The sequence below is a fragment of the Oryctolagus cuniculus genome, chromosome X, assembly GCF_051225735.1.
Source record: "Oryctolagus cuniculus isolate XC-2025 breed Fujian yellow rabbit chromosome X, ASM5122573v1, whole genome shotgun sequence".
Classification (NCBI taxonomy): domain Eukaryota; kingdom Metazoa; phylum Chordata; class Mammalia; order Lagomorpha; family Leporidae; genus Oryctolagus; species Oryctolagus cuniculus.
Genome location: NC_142888.1, coordinates 37,215,795 through 37,227,883, shown reverse-complemented (window position 1 = coordinate 37,227,883; position 12,089 = coordinate 37,215,795). Strand labels below are relative to the sequence as shown.

General features: G+C 40.6%; 1 protein-coding gene across 50 annotated transcripts in view; it reads left to right on the top strand.

The window, feature by feature from the left end:
- HUWE1 (HECT, UBA and WWE domain containing E3 ubiquitin protein ligase 1) overlaps window positions 1–12,089 on the top strand; it is a 142,696-nt gene that overhangs the window by 62,315 nt on the left and 68,292 nt on the right. For 42 of the 50 annotated variants that reach the window (XM_089324753.1, XM_089324748.1, XM_070067312.2 and 39 more), the window contains 7 exons: window positions 135–347; window positions 458–559; window positions 1,047–1,127; window positions 4,208–4,314; window positions 4,570–4,747; window positions 5,790–5,881; window positions 6,960–7,171. In XM_089324753.1, coding sequence (XP_089180879.1) covers window positions 135–347; window positions 458–559; window positions 1,047–1,127; window positions 4,208–4,314; window positions 4,570–4,747; window positions 5,790–5,881; window positions 6,960–7,171 — 985 coding nt within the window. The remainder of the gene's footprint in view (window positions 1–134; window positions 348–457; window positions 560–1,046; window positions 1,128–4,207; window positions 4,315–4,569; window positions 4,748–5,789; window positions 5,882–6,959; window positions 7,172–12,089) is intronic. The other 8 variants (XM_089324739.1, XM_070067323.2, XM_070067319.2 and 5 more) reach the window with 1 other exon arrangement.

Below are 12,089 nucleotides of genomic sequence, written 5' to 3'. Positions count from 1 at the left end.
TTGGATTGCAATATCCTAATCCTGCTTCATTTTTATTTCATTCATTTCACCTTAATGGAAGAAATTTCTCAATCTATCTTTTGGGATGTATCTTTTATTCTTAAGTAGTTTCTTTATTATAACTTGGACTTCAGTTGCAGATGTGACTATGGAAAGCAGTCCAGGCTCATCCATCTCTATGGAACAACGGCTGGATGTTGAATTAAGGACATCAAGCTCCAACAACAGTGCTAACATCTCTTCTGGCCCTGGCCCTGGGCCTGGGCCTGGCCCTGGTCCTGGCCCTGGCCCTGGTCCCGGTCCTGGTCCTGGCCCTGGCCCCGGTCCCGGCCCTGGTTCTCGTCCTGGTGCGTAGACAAACGTATATGTGATGTTTCACAGTGACTTGAGTTATTAAACTAGTGAAGATGACAGCTTTAGGAGGAGCTTAAATTCTGTTACTGTTCTCCCTTGCCAGGTGTGCAGTGTATTCCACAGCGAGCAGCACTTCTCAAATCCATGCTGAACTTCCTCAAGAAAGCCATTCAGGACCCTGCTTTCTCGGATGGCATACGACATGGTACTTTACTCTGGAAAACTGTTTCTGAAAGATGTTTGACTCTTTCTATGGGTCCTTCTCAAGCTATTCTTACACCTAATCTTTTACCAGGAGGCTTAGGGAAAGACCATGCCATTTTGAGTAGCTTTTACTTGTTTGGTATTGCTTTTCCTGGACTTAAGTAGTGTTTAGCTGTTTTTGTAGTGATTTACCATCTTTAATTTGTTATTTTCCTTTTCCAGCATTTGGCTCTCTGTTGACTTCCATCCTACTACCTCTCTCAGAATTTATGTGCCTGTATTCCTTTAAAAAATTTTTGTTATTGACCCACTGTTAGAAAGCTCATTTCATGACCAAATAATAAAACAGAGACAAGCAGAGGCAATTAGATTGGAATCAGCACAGACTTTGCCACAGTGTGCTGTATATAACATTGTTTCATTATCTTCACTCCTTAACACTTCTCCCAGACTGATCATATTCTCCTTAATGTTCACTTTTCTGTTAGTAATGGATGGTTCTCTGCCTACCTCCCTGAAACACATCATCAGCAATGCAGAATACTATGGCCCATCACTTTTCCTCCTAGGTAAGTGGAATTGGTGGTTAGTTATACCGAGCTGGAATAAACTAGCAAACCTTTCTGTGTGTTTTTATTGTAGGATTTTGCTATCCACATTTCTACACTCAGATTATGTATCTTTTGTTGGTGAATAAATTTATTTTCAAATAAATACTCATTTCTTAAATGCCAAATATACATTTAAGTAGTGTATTATGAATTACTTGTGGTTAGAAGTATTGTACATTTGGCTGGTTTGTGCTATACTTACTGTTCAAGTGAGGTTTTTAAAAAAATATATAAAAATATGTCTGCAGATAGGCATTTGTCCTCGTGGTTAACATGCTGATTAGGAAGCCGTGTCCCACATCAGGGTGCCTGGGTTGGATTCTCAGCTCCAGTTCCTGATTCCAGCCTCCTGCCAAAGTGGTTCCTAAGGCAGCAGTGAATGGCTCAAGTGGTTGGGTTTCTACCACCCACAATGGGAGACCTGGATTGAGTTCCTGGCTCCTATTTCCTGTCTGCCTGGCGACTGCTGGCATTTGGGAAGTGAAATACCAGATGTGAGCTAGCATGCACACACTTAACTTGCTCGTTCTCTCTTCCTCTCAAATCAATAGATTTACTTTTTTAAAATCATAATCTTTTATAATAGTCAGTCATTGTGAGGGCATAGCAATTTGTTCCAGCAGATTGGAGCATTACCCCAGTAAAATCACTTCACTCGTTAGAGAAGTGTTGACCCCTTGGTATGGATTTCTGTTGGTAGCGATACCTATGACAGAATAGGGCACAAACATCACATTGAGATGCCATTTGCATGTATCCCACAGACCTAGTGACTAGTAACCAGAGGTCTCACTGAACCCATCGAGTTAAGGATAGGAGTAATACCTGAGCTTACTCAAAGTATGAGCAGTTGGTCAGCTCTGACATTATAGTGTGCTTCCTTTGTGACAACCTTGATATGAGCACAGATACTGGGAGACTTTAATGTAACACAAGAAGTCTGAGCATCAGTGTATTCCCACCATGAAAAGTCTCCATAGTGGATGGTCCTGAATATAACTATTTTGAGCGTACTCCCTAGGAAAAACAAAGATTCTAAAAATAAGAACCATGGATATACCTTTATTAAAGTGTCCTGCAGTGCCAAAGTGATTACATCCAGCTCAGTTGGGCTGCCTTTTGAGTAATGTATATATCAAAAATGACCTGGTTTTGGGGTAGGAAACAGCAGCTCTTCCAGCAGGCTTCATCATGTATGGTTGCTGGTGCTGCCATCCATAAAATACCCTTTTTATTGGATTTTTTACTAAATAAAGATAATATCTTTCTGTTCTTATGTCCTACCCAGGTACCCTGAGTACTATTGAAAACCAAGTTCACCAGTTACCCTTAGGACAAAAGCCTCTGAATTTCTGTTTTCATTTATTTGGGCCTTAGGCCAGATACTTACTTTGTCTACTCTTTACATTTTAAAAGATTTTTCAAGTATTTTATCTAGCTATTAGTTCTTCCAGCAGAACAACTTATGGTACTGTAGTGTATTTTTATCTTAAAAGAGGAATTTTCTGCACTTCTCCCATTCGTTAGTGATCCTGGACATTCTTTCTCGTCGTTTTATTTCAATTTTAGTGGAATATATCCTTGGGTAATTTTTTTAAGATTTATTTATTTTTAAAAAGATAGAGGGAAAGAGAGAGAGTTCTTCCATTTGCTGGTTCATTCCCTAGATGGCCACAGTGGCTGGGGCTGGGCCAGGCCAAAACTAGGAGCCAGGAGTTTGTTCTGGATATCCCACATGGGTGACAGTGTCCCAAGCACTTGGGCTATATTCAGCTACTTTTCCCAGATTAGCAGGGAGTTGAATAGAAAGTAAAGCAGACAGGACTTGAACTGGTACTGATATGGGATGCTGGCATCTCAGGCAGTGGCTTTACCTGTTAACACCACAACACCAGTCTCTCCTTGGATAATTTTTAAAGTGTTACATATTTCTTTCAGAATTTAGTGTATGTTTCTTCCTTGTGTTCTAATGTTCCATATTGTAGAAAACCATGATATCAGATTGGTTCTTGTTCTTCTGCAGGCAGTTTTCACCTTTTTGCTCTGGAGAATCTGTAGCATTTTTTCTTCACCTTAGAATTCAAAATTTCACCATTATTTTTAGATCTCTTTCGTTTCAAATTTCCCACATAGTGTTTGATTAGGTTTTAAAAATATGATTTTTTTTTTTTTTTTGGCTTCTGGAACTTCTATTTCTTTAATTCCGTTTAACATACATGTTCGCTCCTGGAAACATGTTTACATAGCCAAAAGGCATACCACAGTTATTTTATTTTTTTCCTTTTGTAACTTAGTTGCTTGGTTCCACCCAGAGCTTGTTGTTTCCATGTTTATACCCTTTAAAAAAACACTGCATGATTTTTTGCAAAAGAGAAACTTTGATATAGTAGTAGTCATCTTTATTACACATTTCTGAATATCACCATCTGAAAATCTGGTCAGATTAATACCCAAGAACTTGTAAACTGTCGATAGTAGCTTGCTGAACAAACTTCTTAGAAGACAGTTTGTTCATTTTTGTCAGCTAAGCTTGCAGTCACTTTGACCCAGCAAACAGACATCTTAGTTTTTCTTTTTACCTGCTAAGGTGGCCCAAAAAGGAGGGGAGTGTATTTTAGGTTCAGGTTCATCAATTTTCACAGTAGGAGACTGGTTTTTATATATAGTGGTATATATGTATGTATATTAGAATATACATATATATTGGAATATGTATGTATAATGGAATATTATGCTATTCTCATTCAAAATGAGTGGGTTGCAGTGAGGGGGTAAAGGAGATTATATGAAACATACTATAGCTGAAGAACAGCAAATTATATAACCTCATTTATGTAAAAATATGTCTATAAGAACCTAGAAGAAGGTCACTAGATTCCTAATAGTGATTAGTCCCTGATAGAGCTTTCATTTCATAGTCAGCACAAATGCTTAAATTGTTAGACCCTGAATATGTATTTTTAAAAGCTTTGAGTATTTTGCTTTTAATATCTCTAAGGAATCCCTCAGTTTTCCACATTTTCTCATCTCTTTTTTAGCTACTGAAGTGGTGACTGTGTTTGTATTTCAAGAACCATCACTGCTGTCCTCACTACAGGACAATGGATTAACAGATGTCATGCTGCATGCACTGCTTATCAAAGATGTGAGTCCTTTCTGCTACTCTGAAAAACACTCCATGCATACCCCTTAACCCAACACACACACACTTGAAAAGCAGTCTTATGCTATGAAAATCCTATCTCTTACCTTCTGTATGTTGTACTGAATGTAACTGAAACCTTGTTGCCAGAATCCTTTCTGTCTCTCAGCGTGCTACCTCTGGCCAGGTTTTCCTAGCATCTATACATGGATTCTTTTAAATGTGTTCAACCTTAAATGTGTTCAAACTTCTTTTTAGGTTCCTGCTACCCGTGAAGTCCTTGGCTCCCTCCCAAATGTATTCAGTGCACTCTGCTTGAATGCCCGAGGTCTTCAGTCTTTTGTACAATGTCAGCCTTTTGAACGTCTCTTCAAAGTTCTTCTCTCTCCAGATTACCTCCCAGCCATGAGGAGGAGGAGGAGTTCAGATCCCCTTGGTATGTTGTCAGGATTTACCTTATAATAGAAAATTGGGTCAGTTGGCTGGGAAAGCCTTCCTTGAGCTCACGTGGTTTCTCTGGATAATACATTCTTTTACAGGTAGGAGGGAATGCTTCATCCTTAGCTTCTCTGCTTATAGTATTTCCATGCTTCTCAACAAATCATCATTGTACTTTCATGGCACTGCTAAGAATTAGGTACTAGGAAGCAGCAATGAGACATGTAGAGTTCCAGGTATTGATCCTGGTAATCTGATACTCTAGTATCCAAGTCTCTAAGACGAAATGTGACTCGCAGTACTTGAGACCAGACAGTTGAGAAATTACTAGCAAGAAAGTAGAGCTCCAAAAGGATTCCAGTTTTCAAAAACATGCTTTGTACTTTCTGGGACAGTCAGAAGGATAATAGTTTATGCTTCTTTTCCAATCTATAATACTATTGAGTTGAGATCTCTCTTTTTTTTTTTAAGATTTATTTTTTATTTATTTGAAATACAGAGTTACAGAGAGGTAGCGACAGAGCTCTTCCATCCACTGGTTTACTCCCTAAATGGTCACAATGGCCAGAGCTGAGCCAATTCTGAAGTAAGGAGCCAGGAGCTTCTTCCGGGTCTCCCACGTGGGTGCAGGGGCCCAAGGACTTGGGCCATCTTCTCCTGCTTTCTCAGGCGCATTAGCAGGGATGAGCGAGGTGGATCAGAAGTGGAGCAGCCAGGACTCAAACGCGTTCATATAGGATGCTGGCGCTATAGGCTGGGACTCCAGCACACTGCGCCACAATGCCTGCCCCAGTAATTGAGATCTTTACAGTAGAGAGATTTCCAGAGTAGAGTGTAACACCCATCATTACTTGAAAATATGTTTACTAGCCTGATTCTTTCCTCCTCTTCAGTGATTTGGGGGCTGATGTGAATTCATTTGGGGAAGCGTGTATCACAATGACCAGCTCAGTTTCATCTTTTTGCCTGGTGTTGACACAGAGAAAAATAGCTCTTATTTTCTTCAGTCTTTCTTTCTAACAGTTCATTTTTGCTTTAAGGGGATACTGCATCCAACCTAGGGAGTGCTGTTGATGAGCTTATGAGACATCAACCTACCCTCAAAACAGATGCAACAACTGCCATCATCAAGGTAGGAAGTGATAACATTGACCTAGTGCATGAGAGAACCATGTGGGGCTAGTTTTTAGAAAAAGTAGTCATTTTAGTTCAGATCTTACCAGAAGTTTCTGTTAACTTCAGCTCTTGTAGATCAAGAGTTATTTTTTTTTTATTTGAGGGAGTTAGAGAGAGACAAAGAGAGGTCTTCCATCCACTGGTTCACTCCCCAAATGGCCTTGATGGTCAGAGCTGAGCCGATCCAAAGCCAGGAACCAGGAGCTTCTTCTGAGTCCCCCATGTGTATGCAGAGGCCCAAGTTACTTGGGCCATCCTCTGCTGCTTTCCTAGGTGCATTAGGAGGCAGCTGGATCGGAAGTAGAGCAGCCAGGACTCATAGTAGCACCCATACGGGATGCCAGCACTGCAGGTCGGGGCTTTAACTGTCTGCTCTATAACACCTGCCCCTCGTATATATGATATTAACAGGCATCCAAGGCCTAACCTTTGTCTAGTCATACTTTTATTGATATTTTTAAAGATTTGTGTATTTGAAAGAGAGAGATCTTCCATCTGCTTCCACTCCCCAAATGGCCACAGTTGGGCCAAAGTCAAGAGCCAGGAGCTTCTTCCAGATCTCTCATGTGGGTGGCAGGGGCCCAAGCAGGCACATTGGCAGGGAGCCAGATCAGAAGTGGAGCAGTCAAGACTTGAATGTGTGCCTGTATGGTATGCTAGCATTGCAGACAGTAGCTTAACCTGCTGTGCCACAAGGCCTCAATAGTTTCTTGATCTTTACCCCCAACATTTCTTAATCCTGCCAGTTGCCATTTAGGCTTTGAAACTCACAACAATATGAGTTCCTGGTCCTTGGTTAAATAGACAGGAGTCAGATTTGTCAAGTCAGTCACTTAAACAATGATGTCTGAACTTTAACAAATTACTTAACTTTGCAAATTTCCTTTTTCTTGTTTGTAAAACGGAGTTAATGACTACATTCCCAGAATAGTGCAGATAACATGTATATAAAGTGTTACAGCAAATACATGGTATATCTTCAGTCATGTCCCCACTCCTTAATTGCTGATAAGTAATTTTATTTTCTCTTTCAGTTACTTGAAGAAATCTGTAATCTTGGAAGAGACCCTAAGTACATCTGTCAGAAGCCATCTATCCAGAAGGCAGACGGCACTGCCACTGCTCCTCCCCCAAGGTCTAATCATGCTGCAGAAGAAGCCTCTAGTGAGGATGAGGAGGAAGAGGAAGTGCAGGCCATGCAGAGCTTTAATTCTACACAGCAAAGTGAAACAGAGCCTAATCAACAGTAAGTGTTCGGAAGACAGATTGCATAGCCTCAGGATCTTGGGCCTGTTACTGTGTAAGTCTTAGTGTTTTTTTCATCTATAAAAGGTGAGAACATTACATTAGATAATTTTAAGGTTATTTCCGGCCCTAAGAATGTGTAGTTTTCCCTTTTTTCACCTGTGTGTGTTGTTTGTTTTGTATGTGATAAAATTGATTACATTATGAAGCTTCTTGGGACTGTTTGAGATTGAATCACAGTTCAGTAAATCAGGTTGACGGGCTTTGCACAGAGGACTTGTTTTCCCTTTGTTGATTTGATATTCCACATCATTGACTGCTTGATTGTTTCAAGAACATATGAAACATATCGTACTTTTTTATTTAAAAGGCAGAGAGACATGGAGAGCCAGAGAGCGCTCCCATCCACTATTCCCCATATGCTTGTGAGACCTAGGACTGGGCCAGGCCAAAGATAGGAGACTGGACCCCAGTCTAAGTCTTCCATGTGTGTGGCTTACCACTTGAGCCATTACCTGCTGCTTCCCAGGGTGTGCATTAGCAAGAAACTGGAAGCGGAACTGGGATCCAAACCCAGGTTCTCCAATAGTGACCTCTAGGCCAAATGCCTGGCCTGCATTGCTTTTTTTGAAGCATGTCTCCTAAAAACTTCTTAAGAGCTGCAGGTATTCATTGTGTTGTTGTTCATTTGATTATTTTCTGTTCCAGAAAATTAACTTTGGGGTATACTATAAATAACCAGGCATTGTATATTTTCCTTCTCATTTCTATTTGTTTATAAGCTTTGTTCTACGTAAGAACTGTCTACCAGGACTTGGGTAGGGGTATTTTAAAGCCTGGTGGTGTATACTCTACTAGGCTCTTTGAGCTTACAGTATTCACCTGCAGTTAATGAAATGTGACTTTATAGCTGTAACTCTTAATCACCTTTTTCAGAAGCAGGAGTGATCTTTCTGGACAGTCATACATTCACTCATTTATGCTGTTGTTTATAGATAAGTAGTTCTGAGAAAGGCATGAGCATTTTAGGCATGACTGTGAGTGGGTTTCAGTTGATGCAGATGGGCAGCTTGGGGCTTATGAAAAGATTAAGGTGGAGAAAAGATTGAGGTACAGGGGAAGGCCTCAATTGAAAATTAGTATGTCCTCTTGGAACTGCAGATGATAATGAACCTATTGTCATCAGTAATTTGGTGTGATATGAACAAGTGCATTGCTTCTGAGAGGGCAAACCTTACCTTCATTCTGTCAGCATTTTCTGTTTTCTTTAAAATGTTCTATTTCTGGGAAAAAAAAAAAACAGACATCTTGAAAGAAAGCAAGACCTTTTTTTGTGAAGGAATTAGAGTCTTACTGCTTCCTTTGCCACACCCTTCATTGTCAGTGACCCTGCTGGTTGAGATTCCTTTTCCTGACTATAAATAAGAAAAGATTTCTCACACATGGGTGGTGGTGGTTGTAAGTCAATATGTGTGTATGAATCTGCATATAATTTATCTATCTGAACATTTTAAAGGCCTCTTAAATCTAATATGCCCAAAATTCAGTTTGTTGCAATAAATCAGCATTTTCTCCATAACCTTCATTTATTTATCATTAATTTATTTAGTTATTTGAAAGACAGACATGGGTTTCCTCTGCTGGTTCACTCCCCAGATGGCCACATTAGCCACTGGTAGACCAGGCCAAAGTCGGAGCTCAGAACTTAGCCCAGCTGGGGCCGGCGCCGTGGCTCACTTGGTTAATCCCTTGCCTGCAGCGCCAGCATCCCATTTAGGCACCGGGTTCTGGTCCCAGTTGCTCCTCTTCCATTCCAGCTCTCTGCTGTGGCCCGGGAGGGCAGTGGAGGATGGCCCAAGTGCTTGGGCGCCTGCACCTGCATGGGAGACCAGGAGGAAGCACCTGGCTCCTGGCTTTGTGCAGTGCTGGCTGTAGCGGCCATTTGGGGAGTGAACCAATGGAAGGAAGTCCTTTCTCTTTGTCTCTCTCTCTCTCTCTCACTGTCTAACTCTGCCTGTCCAAACAAAAAAAAGAACTCAGTCCAGCTGTCCCATGTCGGGTGCCAGACACACAAGTATTTCAGCCGTTACCTGCTGCCTCCCAAGGTGCTAGAACTGGGAGCAAAGCCAAAACTCAAAACCAGGCTCTCTGATATGGGGTGTTTGCATACCAAGCAGCACTGTCTTAACCATTGTGGATAGCTGTCACCTCCACAGCCTTCATTTCACCCACCATTCCTTTCTTTGGATATCCTTTATCACTTGTGTTCTGTCCACATTTATCCCACATTCCCAAATCATCTTACCAACTCCCTTTTTTCCCATCTGCCATATTCTAGCAAGGCCAACTCAAATATCTCATTTTTAGCCCATTATGTCCCATCATCCTACATAGAGGATGCCTATAAAGGCTTAAATTGAGCATAAATAAAACTTATAATAATTTTGAAATAAGTATCATATAATTGAAATATTTGGAATTGAAAAACTTGAGGCCGGCGCCGCGGCTCACTAGGCTAATCCTCCACCTAGCGGCACCGGCACACCGGGTTCTAGTCCCGGTTGGGGCGCCGGATTCTGTCCCGGTTGCCCCTCTTCCAGGCCAGCTCTCTGCTGTGGCCAGGGAGTGCAGTGGAGGATGGCCCGGATGCTTGGGCCCTGCACCCCATGGGAGACCAGGAAAAAGCACCTGGCTCCTGGCTCCTGCCATCGGATCAGCGCGGTGCGCCGGCCGCAGCGCGCCGGCCGCGGCGGCCATTGGAGGGTGAACCAACGGCAAAGGAAGACCTTTCTCTCTGTCTCTCTCTCTCACTGTCCACTCTGCCTGTCAAAAAACAAAAAACAAACAAAAAAAAAAACTTGAGATTCGACTGGGTTAAAGCAACTTTGCATTTGCAAAGTAGAAGTCAATCTTGTATTCTCCCAACAGTTTTGTGAAGATTATTTATATAAGCTAATGGCTTCTCTATGTTCCTCAAGGGCAGGGACATGGACTCATTCAGCAGTGTATCCCTATCTCTTATAATAAGTAATCAGTAAGTATTTATTTAATTGAATGAGTAAAGATCATATATCAAAGAACCCCTTAGACTAAAATGCCTGGAGAGCAATCTACATCTACAGCATTAGTATTCTGTTAGTATTCTACCATAGTGATAATTCAGATGTAGCTTCTAAGATGCAAAGGATTCTACTAGTTGCTCTACTTTAGTATCAGTGTTGTTCCACACTCTGCCCAGCATGGGCATAGGTGTTCATCACTACCTCATTCACATAATATTTTCAAGAATCCCCCACATGTTGATACATGTATATACTTTTTTCACTGTGCTGTCTTTAGAAGCCTAGAATTGAGTCACTAAGTGGATTATTAGGCTTGTGAGAAAAAGCAAGAGACTTATCGAAACTCGGGCTTCATTCTGCAGAGAAGGAAGAGAATTTTTTTACTCTTTTTATCGCAGGCAGTTATGGTAGTAGGTGTACACCTTCAGACAGTCTGGGGAATAGGCTTAGAAATATTTGGAATCTATCTCTTAAGTCTTGTCAGTCTCCTCCACTAAATCCAAAATTCTTCAGTGGAACCTCAAAACAAATTCCTGTTTCCCATGCCCTCATTCATTATCCGGTGATTTACACAGACACACACACACACACACACACACACACATTTTTCCCCAGGTTTTTTTTTTTTTATTGAGGTATAATGCCATTATAGTAAACTATTGATTTTAAGTTTTGAGTTTCCCCACCAAAAATGAGATACCTGCTTATATTACTTCTTTCATTGTATAATAATTTTTCCTTTTCAAGAACATTCTATAAATAAAATATCATATAAATGGAAGCTTCTATGTATATTATATCTGTTGTATATGTATATGCTTTCTTGGCTTCTTTCCTCATTGTGGTTTTGTTTTGTTTTTAAGATTCATTCCTATGGTCTCTTTCAGTGGCTTGTTACTTTTTGTTGTTGAGTCTATGAATATTGTGTTTATCCGTTCTCCTATTGATGGAATTTGGGTTTCTGAGTTGTTTTCCCCCTCTGGCCAAGGCAGTTCTCTTTCCCTTCTTTTTTCTAAACCAACAGCTGGTACTTAAAGTAATTGTGCTTATATATGATCTTGGGATTCATAATTTTGTGCTGGAGATGAGGAAGTTTAGCCAACATGGTCCACCCCAGATCCATGGAGTGCTGTCTTCATTCAGAAGTGTTCACACGAATAGTGCTAAATGCTTGTCTTCTGGCCTCTTTTTTTTTTCTGCCTTCTAAGTTATTCAAACCCAAAAAATTTGATACTGTTATAGATGAATATACTTGTAAGTACCCAGGATTTCTTTTTGGGGGCACCATAGTTCATTTTGTGGTTGATTCCATTTAGTGTTCCTAGCTTAACACTCACATCTCCTGAGCAACTTGAAAGAAATGGATTATGTAAGTCCATGTGATCTTTGGAACGTGAATAGTAGTTGTCTGGGCTTTAAAGGCAATGGGTACAGAGAACCATCTCTTCCCTGGAAGTGGGAACCACTGATGAGAGGGCTCCTTTGCAAAAGGCAGCTGTCTTTTCTTGGGCTAGGAGGGAAGGTCATGTCCCCAACCCCCTTCAAAAGAAAAATATGATCTTTTGTCTTGTATGCTGTACTATGACACCAAATATGAAACTCTCCTTAACTTCTGATCAGTGGCTCCACCATCATAAATACATATATAAATTTGAGTTTGGGAATATGTATGTTTTGGGGAGGGCAAAAAGGAAGAAGTTTTTAACTAGGGTAAATCACTTTATTCATCATGAGAATGCAGTCTTTTATTGAAAGATGCTTTGGGCCAAAGTTTCAAATGAGATAAAGATTAGAATGATTTTTCTTGTAATCAGTTAGTAGGTAGAATATATTGAATTATTTTTAGTACCTATATAT